The sequence below is a fragment of the Ranitomeya imitator genome, chromosome 1, assembly GCF_032444005.1.
Source record: "Ranitomeya imitator isolate aRanImi1 chromosome 1, aRanImi1.pri, whole genome shotgun sequence".
NCBI lineage: Eukaryota > Metazoa > Chordata > Amphibia > Anura > Dendrobatidae > Ranitomeya > Ranitomeya imitator.
In genome coordinates, this window is record NC_091282.1 from 46,844,572 (window position 1) to 46,867,320 (window position 22,749).

The 22,749-nt window shown below is 45.5% G+C and overlaps 1 protein-coding gene across 3 annotated transcripts in view; it reads right to left on the reverse strand.

The window, feature by feature from the left end:
- ATP8B1 (ATPase phospholipid transporting 8B1) overlaps positions 1-22,749 on the reverse strand; it is a 143,651-nt gene that overhangs the window by 108,488 nt on the left and 12,414 nt on the right. For 2 of the 3 annotated variants that reach the window (XM_069746045.1, XM_069746043.1), the window contains exons 2-3: positions 5,312-5,475; positions 2,572-2,669 (exon numbers count right to left, since the gene is read on the reverse strand). In XM_069746045.1, coding sequence (XP_069602146.1) covers positions 2,572-2,669; positions 5,312-5,471 — 258 coding nt within the window. In that variant the 5' untranslated portion in view covers positions 5,472-5,475. The remainder of the gene's footprint in view (positions 1-2,571; positions 2,670-5,311; positions 5,476-22,749) is intronic. The other variant, XM_069746044.1, reaches the window with a different exon arrangement.

A 22,749-nucleotide genomic window follows, 5' to 3' on the forward strand; every position in this document is an offset into this window, starting at 1 on the left:
CTTCCATCATGTAATATTGTCCACTGCCTTGGCCCCATCCTCGAAAAATGTCCCCCGTCCTGCCCCACATCCTGTAATAATGTCTGACTCCCATCCCTATCCAGGGAATCAGAACTCCCTGTTTTGACTCCCATCCTATCCTGTAATAATGTACCCCATTCTGGCCTCCATCCTGTAATAATTTTCCCATCCTGGTCCCCGTCCTGGTCATCATCTTGTAATAATGTCTCCCGTACTGGACCCCATCCTGTAATAATGTCCCCCATCCTCTCTCCCTTCCTGTATTAATGTCCCCTGTCCTGGCCCCATCCTGTAATAATGTCCCCTGTCCATTTCCCCATCCTGTAATAATATCCCTCTTCCAGTCCACTGTTCCACGTACTGGCCACCATTCTGTATTAATGTCCCCTGTCTTGACCCCATCCTTTAATAATATCCCTAGTCCTGTCTTCCATCCTGTAATAATGTCCCCTGTCTTGGACCTATCCTGTAATAATGTCCCTGTCCTGCCCCCCATTCTGTAATAATGTTACCTATCCTGTAATAATGTCACCCGTGCTGGCTTCCATCCTGTGATAATGTCCCCATCCTGTAATAATGGCCTCAGTCCTGGCTTCCATCCTGTAATAGTGTCCCCAGTCCTGGCCTGGCTTCATCCTGTAATAAGTTCCCCGTACTAGCAACCATCTTGTAATAGTGACCAAAATCCTATAATAATGTCCCCTATCCTGGCCCGTATAATGTAATAATGCCCCTGTCGTGGCCCTCATGCAGTAATAATGTCCCTATCCTGGCCACCATCCTGTAATAATGTCCCCCATTTTGTCTCCCATCCTGTAATAATATCCCCCATTCTGTAATGATGTCCCTATCCTGACTCCCATTCTGTAGTAATGTCCCGTTCTGGACCTTCATCCTGTAAAAATGTCTCCCATTCTGGCCCCTCTGTGAGAATACCAAGGTAGAAAGAGTGGACCCACTAGAACGTGACGACGATCCCCCCACGGGCGGGCTGACCAGATAGACCTCCCCCTATACAGAGAGAGTTAGGGGCAGGACCGTGAGGGACTATCGCCACGGAAGCCGGAGGGACCTAGGCGAGAAAAAGGGGAGAAAAGAACGGTGAGTCAGGACCGTGAGGAGTAAAAGAGAAACTAAGACTGGCGGGAATGGAAGAGACAAAGGACAGACGGAGTTCCACAGGGACTCAGGACTGTAGAGAAACAGAGACCGCTGGGAGACAGTGACTACTGGAGCACAGGGGAGACACAGGGACGGCAGGGAGGCAGGAACTGCAGAAGCACAGGGGCTGCAAAGACACAGGGATTGCGGGAGCACAGAAACAGAAGAGTGACGGGGACTAAAGGGACACAAGGAACTGCAGAGCGACAGGGACTGCGGAAACACAGTGTCAAGTACTGAGAGGTTCTGCGGAGAGAAAGCAGAGCACAGAATAAGAGAACAGTAGATGCACTGAACACACGTGCGGCCTGGAGCACTAGAAAGACACAAGGGATCAAGAGGCACAGGGGTGAGATGCAGAGAGGAAGAAATAGAAACTCAGCACCTTACTTCCGGGTGAAGAGAGTCCTCCAGGACGATAGAGAGGACCGGACAGAAGGAGCCAGAAGAGGTTAGAGGTGCGCACGCACAGAAGAGAACCTGACGTGTGCACGCGCCCGACGACCAGCAGAGGTCGGGAGAGAGGACGCTGCAGGAGAGCCGCGCCGGGACGCCGGGGACAGGTAAGTATAAGCGGGTGCAGGAGACACCCTCTTCCTGTAATAAACGTTTCTCATCCTGGACTGCCTTCCTAAAAATAATGTCCCCCATCCTGGACCTTCATCCTGTAACATTCTGGACCCCCTTCTTGCAATAATGGCCCTTATCCTGGACCTCTTCCTGTAATAATGTCCCAGTCCCAGCCCTCATCCAGTAATAATGTTCCCCATCCAGGACCTTCATCCTGTAATAATGTCCCCGTCCTGGACCTTCATCCTGTAAAAATGTCTCCCATTCTGGACCCCTTCCTGTAATAATGTTCCTCATCCTGGACCTTTTTCCTATAATAATGTCTCTGTCCTGGCCCTTATCCAGTAATAATGTCCCCGTCCTAGACCTTCATCCTGTAATATCTCCTAATTCTAAGATCCATCATTTTCACAGATATGTGATGGACCTGCCTGAGGTCACGGACTCAAACGGTGGACAGATCTGGCACAAGCTACTCCGTCTGGAGAAGCCTCAATATACTCAATACAGGATGTGGCTTTACAATCGGGCCCTAGGGCTAGGTGTACAGTCCCGGTGTACTGCCAGCCTCACAGACTGTGCCGTCGCGGTACAATCGCGGGTGTGTCCTACGTTGAGTCCACATCAGCAGTGAACCTGATGTCACTGCCTTGTTTGCTTTGGGTTATATAAAGACCTTCCTGGTTCACGAGCGATTCATGGTTGTTATCAGCCCACGTCACCCTCCCGGGTGTGGGCACAACTCTGACCCACTATGGCCCATGTGCCAAGAGGGAAGGTGCAGAAAACATTACCGTAAGAACAAACAGAGAAACCTACCGCGTATTTGCTTCTCTTCAGGCAGAAAAACTTTTTCTTCATGAATTCCGGCTGATTGTAGAAATTTGGATCATTGGCTTTTACTTTCCAATTTCCTCCTGGAAAAAAAAAAACACAAAAGATTTTATGACCAAGGAAAAAACCAGAAAAAAACCTAGAAACTAAAGAGGAATTTGCCATCCAGGGGAAAGTATGTGACCCCGTGTTATGGATCAGGCAGTGAACCCTCAGCAACGATGGTTGGATTATGTTGACTATCCTGGGGTGCGGAGTCCAATGCTGGTAAAATCAACAGAATAATTTTATATTCTCAGAATGTCAGATGTAACAAAAAGAAGGGTAGAGCTTGTTGAATTTTAACATGCCCCATCCTCAGTTCCTACAGGAGTTACTCTAAGTGTCACTGGTGGAGTCACTGTGTACATACATTACATTACTGATCCTGAGTTACATCCTGTATTATACTCCAGAGCTGCACTCACTATTCTGCTGGTGCAGTCACTGTGTACATACATTACATTACTGATCCTGAGTTACATCCTGTATTATACCCCAGAGCTGCACTCACTATTCTGCTGGTGCAGTCACTGTGTACATACATTACATTACTGATCCTGAGTTACATCCTGTATTATACTCCAGAGCTGCACTCACTATTCTGCTGGTGCAGTCACTGTGTACATACATTACATTACTGATCCTGTAATGATCCTGAGTTACATCCTGTATTACACTCCAGAGCTGCACTCACTATTCTGCTGGTGCAGTCACTGTGTACATACATTACTGATCCTGAGTTACATCCTGTATTATACCCCAGAGCTGCACTCACTATTCTGCTGGTGCAGTCACTGTGTACATACATTACATTACTGATCCTGAGTTACATCCTGTATTATACTCCAGAGCTGCACTCACTATTCTGCTGGTGCAGTCACTGTGTACATACATTACTGATCCTGAGTTACATCCTGTATTATACCCCAGAGCTGCACTCACTATTCTGCTGGTGCAGTCACTGTGTACATACATTACATTACTGATCCTGAGTTACATCCTGTATTATACTCCAGAGCTGCACTCACTATTCTGCTGGTGCAGTCTTTGTGTACATACATTACATTACTGATCCTGAGTTACATCCTGTATTATACCCCAGAGCTGCACTCACTATTCTGCTGGTGCAGTCACTGTGTACATACATTACATTACTGATCCTGTAATGATCCTGAGTTACATCCTGTATTACACTCCAGAGCTGCACTCACTATTCTGCTGGTGCAGTCACTGTGTACATACATTACATTACTGATCCTGAGTTACATCCTGTATTATACTCCAGAGCTGCACTCACTATTCTGCTGGTGCAGTCACTGTGTACATACATTACATTACTGATCCTGTAATGATCCTGAGTTACATCCTGTATTACACTCCAGAGCTGCACTCACTATTCTGCTGGTGCAGTCACTGTGTACATACATTACATTACTGATCCTGTAATGATCCTGAGTTACATCCTGTATTACACTCCAGAGCTGCACTCACTATTCTGCTGGTGCAGTCACTGTGTACATACATTACATTACTGATCCTGAGTTACATCCTGTATTATACCCCAGAGCTGCACTCACTATTCTGCTGGTGCAGTCACTGTGTACATACATTACATTACTGATCCTGAGTTACATCCTGTATTATACTCCAGAGCTGCACTCACTATTCTGCTAGTGCAGTCACTGTGTACATACATTACTGATCCTGAGTTACATCCTGTATTATAGCCCAGAGCTGCACTCACTATTCTTCTGGTGCAGTCACTGTGTACATGCATTACATTACTGATCCTGAGTTACATCCTATATTATACTCCAGAGCTGTGCTCGCTATTCTGCTGGTACAGTCACTGTGTACATACATTACATTACTGATCCTGAGTTACATCCTGAATTATACTCCAGAGCTGCACTCACTATTCTGCTGGTGCAGTCACTGTGTACATACATTACATTACTGATCCTGAGTTACATCCTGTATTATACTCCAGAGCTGCACTCACTATTCTGCTGGTGCAGTCACTGTGTACATACATTACATTACTGATCCTGTACTGATTCGGAGTTACATGCTGTATTATACCCCAGAGCTGCACTCACTATTCTGCTGGTGCAGTCACTTTGTACATACATTACATTACTGATCCTGAGTTACATTCTGTATTATACTCCAGAGCTGCACTCACTATTCTGCTGGTGCAGTCACTGTGTACATACATTACATTACTGATCCTGAGTTACATCCTGTATTATACTCCAGAGCTGCACTCACTATTCTGCTGGTGCAGTCACTGTGTACATACATTACATTACTGATCCTGTACTGATTCTGAGTTACATGCTGTATTATACCCCAGAGCTGCACTCACTATTCTGCTGGTGCAGTCACTTTGTACATACATTACATTACTGATCCTGAGTTACATCCTGTATTATACCCCAGAGCTGCACTCACTATTCTGCTGGTGCAGTCACTTTGTACATACATTACATTACTGATCCTGAGTTACATTCTGTATTATACTCCAGAGCTGCACTCACTATTCTGCTGGTGCAGTCACTGTGTACATACATTACTGATCCTGAGTTACATGCTGTATTATACCCCAGAGCTGCACTCTTCAGTGCCTGTTGATAGGCTTGCTGATTGTTTCCCAGGCGTCGGACTTACAGTGCTCACTTACCTTTGGTCGTCCGATCCTGCTCTTCACATAAGATAATTTGACTTCCATCTGGAAGTGACAGCGGACTGTCCAACTCATTGTCCGTCTCATCATCGCTGTAGGGAAGCTCCTCGTCATCTGGGGTTTCCGCATCCTCACTAATTGTCCGATCGTTACTCATGCTGCTAATGTGACACCAGACACAATACAGATACAGATTATCAACATTGCTCAAAATAGTTACACTTTATACCATTCAGTATTTCTTAAAGATTCTTTAAATATGATATTGCATCATTTTTAGATTATTTGTAAATGTATAGCATAATATTTAGGACAAATCTAAGCAGGTCACCATTATCTGTTCAAACTCCAGCAGGCAGCGATGTGCAAACTCATTACTTGGTGCATTAATTGGAGCCGTAAGACGCGACTAATTGCTCCGTAGTTATTACAAAGATATATATATACAGTGGGGCAAAAAAGTATTTAGTCAGTCAGCAATAGTGCAAGTTCCACCACTTAAAAAGATAAGAGGCGTCTGTAATTTACATCATAGGTAGACCTCAACTATGGGAGACAAACTGAGAAAAAAAAATCCAGAAAATCACATTGTCTGTTTTTTTAACAATTTATTTGCATATTATGGTGGAAAATAAGTATTTGGTCAGAAACAAACAATCAAGATTTCTGGCTCTCACAGACCTGTAACTTCTTCTTTAAGAGTCTCCTCTTTCCTCCACTCATTACCTGTAGTAATGGCACCTGTTTAAACTTGTTATCAGTATAAAAAGACACCTGTGCACACCCTCAAACAGTCTGACTCCAAACTCCACTATGGTGAAGACCAAAGAGCTGTCAAAGGACACCAGAAACAAAATTGTAGCCCTGCACCAGGCTGGGAAGACTGAATCTGCATTAGCCAACCAGTTTGGAGTGAAGAAATCAACAGTGGGAGCAATAATTAGAAAATGGAAGACATACAAGACCACTGATAATCTCCCTCGATCTGGGGCTCCACGCAAAATCCCACCCCGTGGGGTCAGAATGATCACAAGAACGGTGAGCAAAAATCCCAGAACCACGCGGGGGGACCTAGTGAGTGAACTGCAGAGAGCTGGGACCAATGTAACAAGGCCTACCATAAGTAACACACTACGCCACCATGGACTCAGATCCTGCAGTGCCAGACGTGTCCCACTGCTTAAGCCAGTACAAGTCCGGGCCCGTCTGAAGTTTGCTAGAGAGCATTTGGATGATCCAGAGGAGTTTTGGGAGAATGTCCTATGGTCTGATGAAACCAAACTTGAACTGTTTGGTAGAAACACAACTTGTCGTGTTTGGAGGAAAAAGAATACTGAGTTGCATCCATCAAACACCATACCTACTGTAAAGCATGGTGGTGGAAACATCATGCTTTGGGGCTGTTTCTCTGCAAAGGTGCCAGGACGACTGATCCGGGTACATGAAAGAATGAATGGGGCCATGTATCGTGAGATTTTGAGTGCAAACCTCCTTCCATCAGCAAGGGCATTGAAGATGAAACGTGGCTGGGTCTTTCAACATGACAATGATCCAAAGCACACCGCCAGGGCAACGAAGGAGTGGCTTCGTAAGAAGCATTTCAAGGTCCTGGAGTGGCCTAGCCAGTCTCCAGATCTCAACCCTATAGAAAACCTTTGGAGGGAGTTGAAAGTCCGTGTTGCATATATATATATATATATACAGTGGGGCAAAAAAGTATTTAGTCAGTCAGCAATAGTGCAAGTTCCACCACTTAAAAAGATGAGAGGCATCTGTAATTTACATCATAGGTGGACCTCAACTATGGGAGACAAACTGAGAAAAAAAAATCCAGAAAATCACATTGTCTGTTTTTTTAACAATTTATTTGCATATTATGGTGGAAAATAAGTATTTGGTCAGAAACAAAATTTCATCTCAATACTTTGTAATATATCCTCTGTTGGCAATGACAGGGGTCAAACGTTTTCTGTAAGTCTTCACAAGGTTGCCACACACTGTTGTTGGTATGTTGGTCCATTCCTCCATGCAGATCTCCTCTAGAGCAGTGATGTTTTTGGCTTTTCGCTTGGCAACACGGACTTTCAACTCCCTCCAAAGGTTTTCTATAGGGTTGAGATCTGGAGACTGGCTAGGCCACTCCAGGACCTTGAAATGCTTCTTACGAAGCCACTCCTTCGTTGCCCTGGCGGTGTGCTTTGGATCATTGTCATGTTGAAAGACCCAGCCACGTTTCATCTTCAATGCCCTTGCTAATGGAAGGAGGTTTGCACTCAAAATCTCACGATACATGGCCCCATTCATTCTTTCATGTACCCGGATCAGTCGTCCTGGCCCCTTTGCAGAGAAACAGCCCCAAAGCATGATGTTTCCACCACCATGCTTTACAGTAGGTATGGTGTTTGATGGATGCAACTCAGTATTCTTTTTCCTTCAAACACGACAAGTTGTGTTTCTACCAAACAGTTCCAGTTTGGTTTCATCAGACCATAGGACATTCTCCCAAAACTCCTCTGGATCATCCAAATGCTCTCTAGCAAACTTCAGACGGGCCCGGACTTGTACTGGCTTAAGCAGTGGGACACGTCTGGCACTGCAGGATCTGAGTCCATGGTGGCGTAGTGTGTTACTTATGGTAGGCCTTGTTACATTGGTCCCAGCTCTCTGCAGTTCACTCACTAGGTCCCCCCGCGTGGTTCTGGGATTTTTGCTCACCGTTCTTGTGATCATTCTGACCCCACGGGGTGGGATTTTGCGTGGAGCCCCAGATCGAGGGAGATTATCAGTGGTCTTGTATGTCTTCCATTTTCTAATTATTGCTCCCACTGTTGATTTCTTCACTCCAAACTGGTTGGCTAATGCAGATTCAGTCTTCCCAGCCTGGTGCAGGGCTACAATTTTGTTTCTGGTGTCCTTTGACAGCTCTTTGGTCTTCACCATAGTGGAGTTTGGAGTCAGACTGTTTGAGGGTGTGCACAGGTGTCTTTTTATACTGATAACAAGTTTAAACAGGTGCCATTACTACAGGTAATGAGTGGAGGAAAGAGGAGACTCTTAAAGAAGAAGTTACAGGTCTGTGAGAGCCAGAAATCTTGATTGTTTGTTTCTGACCAAATACTTATTTTCCACCATAATATGCAAATAAATTGTTAAAAAAACAGACAATGTGATTTTCTGGATTTTTTTTTCTCAGTTTGTCTCCCATAGTTGAGGTCTACCTATGATGTAAATTACAGACGCCTCTTATCTTTTTAAGTGGTGGAACTTGCACTATTGCTGACTGACTAAATACTTTTTTGCCCCACTGTATATATATATATATATATATATATGTGTGTGTGAATCTAAAGGTTCCTATTTCGCACTTATGAATAATTCTACTCAAGAATAATATATCCCTATATGAACTTGCTGCTATATTTTTTATTTTACAAACATTCTTCTTTTATATAGTTCTATCACTTTTTCACACAGGACCCTGTAGGTTTGGATTTCTTTTTCCCTTAATAATAATAAAGACCATTATTTATATACTGCATTTTGTGATTACTTGTGTTACCTTTGTCTAATTTTTATATTTGTTGGTGGTGATTATTTCATTTATTATCCTGGCACTATTCAATAAAAACTTTTTGGAAAGTATTTGTTCTTTCTTTATTGATTTGTTTTGACTTCTTTGTCACTTTTCACTTGCTATTTGTCACTTTCTTCGTATTGTGTATTTGGTCACTGTATCACATCACACACATCTGCGTTATTGGACACGTTTTATATGTTTTCTTGAGGTGTATATTTTTTCTTTATGCACGTGACACTTCATATTTATTTAGCATACTAGTTAACTTTATGGAGTAATTTATATCTCTTACTATATTGGTATATATATTTTTCCCATGACTTCGGCGTGCTTGAATAGTATATGTTCGAGTCCCCGCGGCTCCATGTCTCGCGACTCTTCGACAGCAGCGATACGTGCAGGGATTTCTTGCTTGTTAGGCAATCCCTGCATATGTTGCGGCTGTTGAACAGCCACGAGACATGCAGCCGCACGGACTCAAACATATTTTTCAAGCACGCGAAAACCCTCGGTTAGCACCCAAGCATGCTCATATAACACCTTATCCGAACACATCACTAACGCCTGTATACCAGCTCTTTGTTTTGGAATTGAATAACGTGATTCATTCTGATCATGGTCACGTGATCGGAGTCTTCTTCCGGTGAGGTCATACGATTCATAAGACGGCGTGGGGTAGTTGCATACCCTCGTTTTCACCTAGGCACTCTCATGGCAATGGCATCAAACAAACTGCAGCAGGAGGTGGCGATTCCACTTACACCTGAACAGGTTCTCTCTGATTTAAACTACTCTTTGGCCATTGGCTCGTGGCATCTTAAATAGTCACTTTTCTAGTATTCCATCACCCCTGGATGAAGCATTTCACGGCGAAACGCGCATCAGGTGTGGTGGGTTCCTGGACAGGGGCGGATTATCAGAGGGTCAATATGGGCGGTAGCCCAGGGCCCAGTGGTCTGGGGGGGCCCTGCGCTGCCGCACAGATTGACCCTCCACTAATCGTCTGTGTCTGTGAATGCCCACCGCCGGGCCGGCATGTATGTGCCCCCGGATCCGGTGGGCAGAGAGAGGGGGCCCGCATTGGGCCCCTTCTCATCTGCTCACCGGGCCCCTTCCGGCGCTGCGGCGGTTTCCTATTGATGTGCGGGCGCGCACCCGCACATCAATAGTTAACAACAACAGCCGCCAGCCAATTGGAGGCTGGCAGCTGATGTCGGCCGCAGCGCACACGTCGCCGGCGTCTGACGTCATTGTGCGCTGCTGGAAGGAGCTCGCCGCCTGGAGCGCGGACAGGTGAGGAGACTGTTTTTTTTTTTTTTTGTTTTTTTGATAAGCTAACGGGGCAGATTGCTGGATGACACACTGGGGGCAATACTGGAGACACTGGGGCAGATTGCTGGAGGACACACTGGGGGCAATACTGGAGACACTGGGGAAGATTGCTGGAGGACACACTGGGGGCAATACTGGAGACACTGGGGCAGATTGCTGGAGGACACACTGGGGTCAATACTGGAGACACTGGGGCAGATTGCTGGAGGACACACTGGGGGCAATACTGGAGACACTGGGGCAGATTGCTGGAGGACACACTGGGGGCAATACTGGAGACACTGGGGCAGATTGCTGGAGACACTGGGGCAGATTGCTGGAGACACTGGGGCAGATTGCTGGAGACACTGGGACAATGCTGGAGACACTGGGGCAGATTGCTGGACACACTTTCTGGGGGCAATGCTGGACACACTGGGGGCAATATGCTGGACACACTGGGGGCAATATGCTGGACACACTGGGGGTAATATGCTGGACACACTGGGGGTAATATGCTGGACACACTGGGGGTAATATGCTGGACACACTGGGGGTAATATGCTGAACACACTGGGGCAGATTGCTGGACACTGTCTGGGGGCAATGCTGGACATACTGTGGCAGATTGCTGGACACACTGGGGCAGATTGCTGGACACACTGGGGGTAATATGCTGGACACACTGGGGGTAATATGCTGGACACACTGGGGCAGATTGCTGGACACACTGGGGCAGATTGCTGGACACAGTGGGGCAGATTGCTGGACACACTGGGGCAGATTGCTGGACACACTGGGGCAGATTGCTGGACACACTGGGGGCAATGCTGGACACTGGGGCACATTGCTGGACACACTGGGGGCAATATGCTGGAGTCAGACACTGGGACAGATTGCTGGTCACAGCTTCCCTGCCCCTGCTGAAGAAAAGCCTCCCCACAGCAGCATACTGTGCCACCACCATGTGTGAAAGTGGGGATGGTGTTTTCAGGTAATATGCAGTGTTAGTTTTCCTCCTCACATAGCGTTTTGCATTTAGCCCGAAAAGTTCTACTTTGTACTCCTCTGATCAGACACCTTCTTCCATAAGCTCTCCGTGTCCCCCTACATGACTTTCCTGGAAACAGGACTTTTTATGGCTTGCTTTAAAAAAAAAATGGCTTTCTCCTTGCCACTTTTCCATAAAGGCCAGATTTGTGGAGTACGGTATATGACTAATAGTTGTGGGTGTAACGGGAAAAAATGTGGAAAAGTTCACAGGCTATGAATACTTTTTCAAGGCATTGTAATCATTATTTAATACTACATGAAATATTGCAATCCCATTGGTGTACACAGCTGGTATGTCTAGGACGAGAGTTACCAAGTGAGATAACAAGTTCAGCTCTGCTGCACCTGCACAACTTAATATTAGTAGGTTGGGTAAAATCTATCAAATGGGTTCTGACATAGGAGTTTCCACCTATTGCAACATGTGTTTGCTTTGTCCACTTCCATCCGGACGCTTCATCTGTCACGTTATTTGCTTTTGCTCATGTCACACTGGTTATTTTTATATGAGGAATGGAGAAAATGAACTTTGTTCACAATCTTTACAGGCACAACGAGAAATACTGGTTGGTAGAAATGCCTTGTGGGTGTCGCGCTGGGAGAAGACGTGACAATAGATCTCTGCCATTGCGGTTTGTTTATATGTGGAAACTCTGACGTCCTCGATATTTTATCAGCGCTCAATACTGTGGGAATGTGGTAATCGCAAGGGTTTGGTGCACATTATAGGCTCCATATCTGCTGTACAGACTGGGAAATGTTCCTGATCTTCAGCATCTGTCCAGTGTGTTAGTGGTGTGTGCCGTGTATCCAGTGCGTTAGTGGTGTGTGCCTTGTGTCCAGTGCATTAGTGGTGTGTACCTTGTGTCCAGTGCATTAGTGGTGTGTGCCATGTATCCAATGCGCTAGTGGTGTGTGCCGTGTATCTAGTCCGTTAGTGTTGTGTGCCATGTGTCCAGTGCGTTAGAGGTGTGTGCCCAGTGCCATAGTGATGTGTGCCCTGTGTCCAGTGCCATAGTGATATGTGTCCTGTGTCCAGTGCGCTAGTGATGTATGCCATGTGTCCAGTGCCATAGTGATGTGTGCCCTGTGTCCAGTGCGTTAGTGGTGTGTGCCATGTGTCCAGTGCGCTAGTGATGTATGCCATGTGTCCAGTGCTGTAGTGATGTGTGCTCTATGTCCAGTGTGTTAGCAGTGTGTGTCCTGTGTCCAGTGCGTGGAGGTGTGTGTGCTGTGTTCAGTGCGTTAGAGGTGTGTGTCCTGTGTCCAGTGCGTTAACGGTGTGTGTCCTGTGTCCAGTGCATTAGAGGTGTGTGCCCTGTGTCCAGTACATTAGAGGTGTGTACCCTGTGTCCAGTGTGTTAGAGGTGTGTGCCCTGTGTCCAGTGCATTAGAGGTGTGTACCCTGTGTCCAGTGCATTAGAGGTGTGTGCCCTGTGTCCAGTGCATTAGAGGTGTGTGCCCTGTGTCCAGTGCATTAGAGGTGTGTGCCCTGTGTCCAGTGCATTAGAGGTGTGTACCCTGTGTCCAGTGCATTAGAGGTGTGTACCCTGTGTCCAGTGCATTAGAGGTGTGCCCTGTGTCCAGTGCGTTAGAGGTGAGTGCCTTGTATCCAGTGTGTTAGTGGTGTGTGTCCTGTGTCCAGTGCATTAGAGGTGTGTATCCTGTGTCCAGTGCGTTAGAGGTGTGTGTCCTGTGTCCAGTGCATGGAGGTGTGTGTGCTGTGTTCAGTGCGTTAGAGGTGTGTCCTGTGTCCAGTGCGTTAGCGGTGTGTGTCCTGTGTCCAGTGCATTAGAGGTGTGTGCCCTGTGTCCAGTACGTTAGAGGTGTGTACCCTGTGTCCAGTGTGTTAGAGGTGTGTGCCCTGTGTCCAGTGCATTAGACGTGTGTACCCTGTGTCCAGTGCATTAGAGGTGTGTACCCTGTGTCCAGTGCATTAGAGGTGTGTACCCTGTGTCCAGTGCATTAGAGGTGTGTGCCCTGTGTCCAGTGCATTAGAGGTGTGTACCCTGTGTCCACTGCATTAGAGGTGTGTGCCCTGTGTCCAGTGCGTTAGAGGTGAGTGCCTTGTATCCAGTGTGTTAGTGGTGTGTGTCATGTGTCCAGTGCGTTAGAGGTGTGTACCCTGTGTCCAGTGCGTTAGAGGTGTGTCCTGTGTCCAGTGCATGGAGGTGTGTGTTCTGTGTCCAGTGCGTTAGAGGTGTGTGTCCTGTGTCCAGTGCGTTAGAGGTGTGTGTCCTGTGTCCAGTTTGTTAGAGGTGTGTGTCCTGTGTCCAGTGCGTTAGAGGTGTTTGTCCTGTGTCCAGTGCATTAGTGGTGTGTACACTGTTTCCAGTGCATTAGAGGTGTGTGCCCTGTGTCCAGTGCATTAGAGGTGTGTGCCCTGTGTCCAGTGCGTTAGAGGTGTGTGCCCTGTGTCCAGTGCGTTAGTAGTGTGCATGCACTATGTCTAGTCTGTGAGTGGGAAGTGCGACCTGCAGCCAGAGTTGTATCTTCAATGTGTTAGTGGTGTGCTACATGTGTTTTTGAATTTGTATTTGTATGTGTGAATTTGCCTCTAGTATACATAGGAAAGTGGAGACCACTCTGCACCCCATCTTGACTGAAAAACAAAAAAATTATTAAAAAAAAACAAAAACAAAACTGAAATATCACATGGTCATAAGTCTTTAGCCCCTTTGTTCATTATCGAGTAGAAGCCCCTTTTGAGCTAGTACAGCCATGAGTCTTCTTGGGAATGATGCAACAAGTTTTTCACACCTGGATTTGGGGATCCTCTGCCATTCTTCCTAGCAGATCCTCTCCAGTCCCGTCAGGTTGGATGGTGAACGTTGGTGGACGCCATTTTCAGGTCTCTCCAGAGATGCTCAATTGGGTTTAGGTCAGGGCTCTGGCTGGGTCAGTCAAGAATGGTCACAGAGTTGTTCTGAAGCCGCTCCTTTGTTATTTTAGCTGTGTGCTTAGGGTCATTGTCTTGTTGGAAGGTGAACCTTCGGCCAAGTCTGAGGTCCAGAGCTCTCTGGAAGAGGTTTTCATCCAGGATATCTATGTACTTGGCCGCATTCATGTTTCCTTCAATGACAACCAGTCGTCCTGTCCCTACAGCTAAAAAACACCCCCATTGCATATGATGCTGCCACCACCATGTTTCACTGTTGGGATTGTATTGGGCAGGTGATGAGCAGTGCCTGGTTTTCTCCACACATACCGCTTAGGATTATCACCGAAAAGGTCTATCTGCATCTCACCAGACCAGAGGATCTTGTTTCTCATAGTCTGGGAGTCCTTCATGTGTTTTTTAGCAAACTCTATGCGGGCTTTCACATGTCTTGCACTGAGGAGAGGCTTCCGTCGGGCCACTCTGCCATAAAGGCCAGACTGATGGAGAGCTGCAGTGATAGCTGATTTTGTGTAACTTTCTCCCATCTCCCTACTGCATCTCTGGAGCTCAGCCACAGTGATCTTGGGGTTCTTTACTAGTGATGAGCGAATATACTTGTTACGTGAGATTTCTCGAGCATGCTCGGGGGTCGTCCAAGTATTTTTTAGCGCTCAGAGATTTCGTTTTTCTTGCCCCAGCTGAATGATTTACAGCTGCTAGCCAGAATAAATACAAGTGGGGGTTGCCTGGTTGCTAGGGAATCCCCACATGTACTTATGCTGGCTAACAGATGTAAATCATTCAGCTGCGGCAAGAAAAACTAAATCTCCAAGTACTAAAAAATACTCGGAGGACACCCGAGCGTGCTCGAGAAATCTCGAGTAACGAGTATATTCGCTCATCACTATTCTTTACCTCTCTCACAAAGGCTCTTCTCCCACGATTGCTCAATTTTGCTGAACAGCCAGGTCTAGGAAGACTTCTGGTGTTCCCAAACTTCTTCCATTTAACGATTATGGAGGCCACTGTACTCTCAGGAACCTTGAGTACTGCAGAAATTCTGTTGTAACCTTGGCCACATCTGTGCCTTGCCACAATTCTGTCTCTGAGCTCCTTGGCCAGTTCCTTTGACCTCATGATTCTCATTTGGTCTGACATGCACTGTGAGCTGTGAGGTCTTATATAGACAGGTGTGCGCCTTTCTAAATTAAGTCCTATCAGGTTAATTACACAAAGCTGGACTCCAATGAATGAGTAGAACCATCTCAAGGAGGATCACAAGGAAATGGACAGAATCTGACTTAAATATGAGTGTCTGAGCAAAGGGTCTGAATACTAATGACCATGTAATATTTCAGTTTTTATTAAATTTGCAAAAATTACTACATTTGTTTTTGTTTCAGTCAAGATGGGGTGCAGAGTGTACATTACATAGTAACATAGTTAGTAAGGCCGAAAAAAGACATTTGTCCATCCAGTTCAGCCTATATTCCATCATAATAAATACCCAGATCTACGTCCTTCTACAGAACCTAATTGTATGATACAATATTGTTCTGCTCCAGGAAGACATCCAGGCCTCTCTTGAACCCCTCGACTGAGTTCGCCATCACCACCTCCTCAGGCAAGCAATTCCAGATTCTCACTGCCCTAACAGTAAAGAATCCTCTTCTATGTTGGTGGAAAAACCTTCTCTCCTCCAGACGCAAAGAATGCCCCCTTGTGCCCGTCACCTTCCTTGGTATAAACAGATCCTCAGCGAGATATTTGTATTGTCCCCTTATATACTTATACATGGTTATTAGATCGCCCCTCAGTCGTCTTTTTTCTAGACTAAATAATCCTAATTTCGCTAATCTATCTGGGTATTGTAGTTCTCCCATCCCCTTTATTAATTTTGTTGCCCTCCTTTGTACTCTCTCTAGTTCCATTATATCCTTCCTGAGCACCGGTGCCCAAATGTGAAAAGAATGAACTTTAATTAATGTGAAATTTCACATTAATGTGAAATTTCACATTAATGTGAAAAGAATGAACTTTTTTTAATTTACCAATGGCTGCAATGAAACAAAGAGAGAAAAATTTAAAGGGGTCTGAATGCTTTCGGTACCCACAATACATATTAGAGAAATGTCTGCTAAACCTACAAAAGTTTTAACAACTCGCCAACCATGGAGGTGTCTTCCTACTTTACCGTGTTAGTAGATTGTGGGAGAAAAGAGGGGATCGGTCAGTTGGAATTCAGCATGCCCCATCCTTTTTTTCTCAAGGTAAATAAGTTGGGGACAGAGCTGCTTGAAGGTGACAGGAATGTCTTTAGTTATGATGTCAAAATGCTCAAAAACCTGGAGCTTCCCCCAATTCTTTAAATTGTCAACACATAAGAATTTGTCATTTTACCCATGGCTCCATTATAGATATGAAACGTGGAGATCAGTCAGGAACTACAGCTCCTGATGAACACGATTCTGCATCTTGTAATTACGAGGAGACACTCTGTGCACATGGGTAAAAACTAGCTAAGGGAAAGGAAACAAAGAGTCATTGTGTACTGGGATCAGTGGGCACCACAAGAATCTGTATTGGGATCAGTGGGGACCACAATTATCTGTACTGGGAGCAGTGGGGACCACAACAATCTATACCGAGAGCAGTGGGGACCACAGGAATCTGTACTGGGAGCAGTGAGAACCACAAGGATCTGTACTGGGAGAAGTGGGAACCGCAGGGATCTATACCGAGAGCAGTGGGGACCACAAGGATCTGTACTGGGTGCAGTGTGGACAACAAGGATCTGTGTTGGAAGCAGTGGGTACCCACAAGGATCTGTGCAGGGAACAGTGGGAACACAAGGATCTGTGCTGGGAACAGTGAGGACACAAGAATCTGTACTGGGAGCAGTGGGGACCACAAGGATCTGTATTGGGAGCAGTGTGGACAACAAGGATCTGTGTTGGAAGTAGTGGGTACCCACAAGGATCTGTGCAGGGAACAGTGGGGGCACAAGAATCTGTGCTGGGAACAATGGGGACACAAGGATCTGTAGTGGAAGCAGTGGGGACCACAAGGATCTGTGCCAGTGAAAACAGGTGCGAGGATGCAGTAATGGTCGGAGGCAGAGCAAGGGTTAACAGAGGAATTTAATCTAACAGCGTTATTCCACGCAGGGAGGAGGTAAATGGAGGATAGGGCTGTAAAACTGTATACGGTTAACTTAGGGGCAACAGGTATATGAATAGATAAAGAAGAGTTCAAAAGCATCAAATTTATTAATCCGGCGTTGATGAGTAGTCATCTCTGAGATGGTCATGGTGGCTTTCTGGCCTGAACACTTGAAGAATCCGGTGTCGTCCTGGTATAAAAAGGGCCTTGAATTGTGGTGTCGTCGGTGGTCCTGGAATGTCCGGTCGCAGCTTCTGGGTCCAAGGGGAAGCTTCACTGAAGGAGGAACAGTCCTTTCTCTTAAGTACTGACACAGTACGGGAGCGGGTATGTCAGGTAGCCGCACTCTGTCTGCGGCCTGGTGGTCCCATCTGGGAGTGCGCCCTCTACGGTCTGGCTGCAGGGAGCAATCACTAACAATCGGTAACACCACGGGAGTTAGCACGGTCAGAGGTTTCTGGAAGCATCTGCACCTGTGGTCTCCGGTAAGCTGGTGTAGGCCCCTGTCGCTTAGGCCTACTTCGTCCTGACCGTGCTGTGCAGGAAGGCTCACACTCTGTTCCTGCACACTAACGCTTCCCGCTCAAACCGACTTGGTTCCCGCGCATTGTCGCCCTTCTATGTCCTCCACGACCTCTGGTCTCAAGTTCAAAAGTCTGTCCGGGGAACTAAACCCCCTGCAACACGGGTGACAGCACCGATGGTTCCGAACTCGTTCCGGAAAAGGCACACCATGGTCGTCTCTCCTCCTTACACCATCAACAGTGGGGACACAAGGATCTGTAGTGGAAGCAGTGGGGACACAAGGATCTGTAGTGGAAGCAGTGGGGACAAAAGGATCTGAGCCGGGAACAGTGGGGACACAAGGATCCGTAATGGTAGTGGAGACCACAAGGATCTGTGGCGGGAACAGTGGAGATATAAGAATCTGTGTCAGGAACAGTGGGGACCATAAGGATCTATGCCAGGAGCATTGAGGGCCACAAGGATCAGCACTGAGAGCAGTGGGGACACAAAGATCTGTAATGGGAGAAGTGGGGACCACAAGGATCTGTAGTGGAAGCAGTGGGGAGTGGGGACACAAGGATCTGAGCCAGGAACAGAGGGGACACAAGGATCTGTAGTGGAAGCAGTGGGGACAAAAGGATCTGAGCCGGGAACAGTGGGGACACAAGGATCCGTAATGGTAGTGGGGACCACAAGGATCTGTGGCGGGAACAGTGGGGATATAAGAATCTGTGTCGGGAACAGTGGGGACCAAAAGGATCTATGCCAGGAGCATTGAGGCCCACAAGGATCAGCACTGAGAGCAGTGGGGACACAAATATCTGTAATGGGAGAAGCGGGGACCACAAGGATCTGTGTTAGGATTGTTTTTTGTTAATCTCTTTATTAATGACCTTGTGGATGGCATTGATAGTAAAGTGTCAGTCTTTGCTGTTGGCACAAAACTACATAGGATAATAAAAACTGAGTCTGACAGAACAATTTTTCAAAAGGATCTTGATAAGATGTCTGAATGGGCAAACACTTGGCAGATGAGCTGTAATAAAGATAAATTTAGAGTAATGCACCTAGGATGGAATAATCCCATTTCTGCAAATGCATTAGATGGGAGTATCCTCGGGCCTGCAGAACAGGAGAAGGACTTGGGGATTCTGGTTACAGGTAATCTAAGCAGCAGTACTCAATGTCAAGCAGCAGCTGCAAAAGAAAAACAAGATTTTATGGTGTATAAAAAATAACTAAAATCTTGTGATCCCAACGTATATTTACCCTTCTATAAGTCACTTGTGAGGACACATCTAGAATATGGGATCCAGTTTTGGGCTCCACTTTTTAAAAAGGATATAGGGAAGTTATAGTCCGTTCACAGGTGGCAACTAGATTATTAAACCCTTAACGACAGCTAATATGCATTAAAACAGTGGCTGCTAAGGGGCCTTATTTGGTGAGGAATAAGTGAATAGCGACCCACGGGTGACCACTGTAAATGACAGCGGACACTCTGCGGCATCAGCCCCGGCTGATTTTGGAATCGATTGAGGTTGATTAACCCCTCTCCGACACTGGGCCCAATAGTACGCCGATTCCGGACTCCCCCTGTTTGTTGCAGGAACCGGCGCTGAGCCTGCACCTTTCTGGGCACATGACAGCTGACATATAAAGCTGACGTGTGCCAGAAACAGCTGCGGGTGGAATCACAATCCACCCGCAGCTGTTAACTAGTTAAATGCAGCTGTCAATCTCTGACAGCTGCATTTAACTCGCTCTTACCAGAAGCGCGTTGCTAATCCCGCACATTGATGACCCCGTCACATGATCGTGGGTCACCGATGGATCGGAATGACAACCAGACCTCTCCAGCAGACCTCTATGGTTGTCATTGCCAGATTGCTGTGAGCACTGCCCCATGGTGGGCTTTCATAGCAGGTGAGAATTTCTGCTACACACAGGCGATCCGATCATCTTTTCTGTGTAGCAGAGCCAATTGGATAAAAAGTAAAAAAAAAGTTTTTAAATTTTTTAAAACATTATAAAAGTTCAAATCACCCCCTTTCGCCCTATTCAAGATAAAAGAATTAAAAAAAATCAAACCTACACATATTTGGTATCATCACCTTCAGAATCGCCCGATCTATCAATATAAAAAAAGAATTAACCCAATCGCTAAACGGCGTAAAGAGAAAAAAAAATTCAAAACGTCAGAATTACATTTTTTTGGTCGCCGCTACATTGCTTTAAAATCAAAAGATCTTTTCTGCACCGAAATGGTATCAATAAAAATGTCTGTTCAGCGCGCAAAAAATAAGCCCCACATCATGATAAATGGAGACGTTACAGGTCTCAGAAAATGGCACCATTTCTTTTTTTAACCAAATTTTGGATTTTTTTTTCACCACTTAAAAAAAAAGAATCAAGATATGTTTGGTGTCTATGAACTCGAAATGACCTGGAGAATCATAATGGCAGGTCAGTTTTAGCATTTAGTGAACAGGGTAAAAAAAAAACAACTGTGGAATTGCAATTTCACCGCACTTAGATTTTTTCCCCGTTTTCCAGTACAAACATAATGATGTTGTTCAAAAGTGCAACTTATCCAGCAAAAAAGCAAGCCCTCACATGGCCATATTGACAAAAAATAAAAAGGTTATGGTTCTGGGAATAATTTCACATTTATCCGGTGCTCATGTGTGTGTCACGCTCACTTGTAGGCTGCAGGCCTTCACTGTCTTCTAGTCTCCATCTCATTGCCACACATAAATCAGGGGACACACAGTTCGTTTCAACTCACAGAAGTTTACTGGACAGTTCTGGTACATCAGATTATAACAGCAATATCGAGCACAACACTTCTCATTTCTTGTCTCCTTAACACAGTACATGTTCAGCATTCCTATTCATTCCTCCTGGACTATCCCTGTGTTAACTGATCCTGTCAGCCCCAGGGATTTAATGTTCAGTTCCACAGTACACCCGAGACCTGTTATGTTCCCTAGATGCAGTTCCATGTCCTTCTTCTGTACGCCAGGGGATAAGGCACTCTTCTTAGCACCTATAATGAGCCTTGCAGAAATATCCACAAGGGTTCTTGTAAGACCTCTTACTGTCCAGAACAATAAGTTCCCTCTTCCATTAACAGCCCACTGAACCTTGAACTTGACCTTGTCACACTAGTCATCACAAAAAAGGAAGCAGTTCCTTTTAACTAGCACTAGCCCCCCCTATGGGCTAGTCCCCAAATATTAACACTTGCGGTGCTTATGCTTATGGGCTTGTCTACCTACAGTCACTATCTATACTACCTATTTTAGGTCCTAAATCCTAACCTACATCTTACCTTATGCTTAACCCACCTTGTATACTAAATATTACCACACATTAACATACCAAAGTATACATCTAAGGGCTCCTCCTCACTTGCGAGCAACTCGGATGTTTAAAACCCGGCTCTGCACCCGGCACTCAGATCGGAGCGTGCAGCCGCATAGGAATACATGCAGCCGCACACTCCGCTCCTCTGTACCAGGTGCAGTGCCGGGGTATTGCGGTGAGAGACTCATCCGAGTCTCGCGCAAGTGAGTTGGAGCCCTTAAACCACAAAACACAGTCCACACGACACAATATATGTAAAACCGCATGACACTATTCACAAGACACAATTGGGGTCTTCAAGGGCAGCAACACAATAGTACAGTCCACACCATTAACCTGGTAGAACAAAGACTCTGGAAAAGTGACATGGCAGTTTTTGACCACATATAGGCATCATCGTGATTGGAAGAAATTGGATAACAAATTATGGAGTCTGTTTTTTTTCCTTTTATCCATTGTGAAAATTACAAATTTGGTGCTAAAACAACATTTTAGCAGAAAAGAGACGTAATTTTTGTTTTAACATGCATATTTTAAAAAGTTATTGGAAGCAGCTACAGGTTCAAAAAGCTCAACACCCCCCTAGATGAATTCCTTGATGGGTCTAGTTTCCAAAATGGGGTCACTTGTGGGCGTTTCTGCTGTTTTGGTACCTCAGGGGCTCTGTAAATGAGACATGACTTTCACAATCTATTCCAGACAAATCTACATTTCAAATACCAAATTTTGCTTCTTCACTTCAAAGCCCGGCCGTTTGTCCAAATAGAACTTTTTGATTATATGTGGGGTATTGCCACCCTCAGAAGAAAGTGGGTAACAAACTGAGGGGTCCGCTTTTTCATGTTATCTCTTGTAAAAGTGAAAATTTGGGACTAAAGCAACATTTTCATACAAAAACTGAAAATTTTCAATATGACAACCTAATGTTATTAAATTCTGTATAGTACCTGTGGGTTCAAAATGCTCACTATACCCCTGGATAAAATCCTTGAGGCATTTAGTTTGTAAAATGGGGTCACTTGTGGGGGGTTTCTGCTGTTTGGGTGCCTTAGGGGCCATGCAAATTTGACATGGTGCCCACAATCTGTTTCAGCCAAATTTGTGTTAAAAATTTCAAACGGTGCTCCTTCCCTTCCGACCCCGGACATTTGTCTAAACAGGGCTTGTGACCATAAGTGGGTTATTAGCGTGCTCAGAAGAATCTAAGTTACAAATTGTGGGGTCAATTTTTTTGTGTTATTCCTTGTAAAGGTGAAAAAAATGGGACTAAAGTATAATTTTAGAGTAAAAATTACAATTTTTTTTTTCATTCAATTTTGGATTAATTCCTATGCAGTACCGCACACGTCAGGATTTCTTGCAAAAATTTCCTGAAGAAAACCAGAAATTTTCTGCAAGAAATCCGCATTTTTTTTTTGGCGTTTTTTTCCCTGTTTTTTTTAGCATTTCGCTAGCGAAATTAGCTTGCAGAATGCTAAAGTTTTCCAAGCGATCTGTAGCATCGCTTGGAAAACTGACTGACAGGTTGTTCACACTTGTCAAACATAGTGTTTGACAAGTGTGACCAACTTTTTT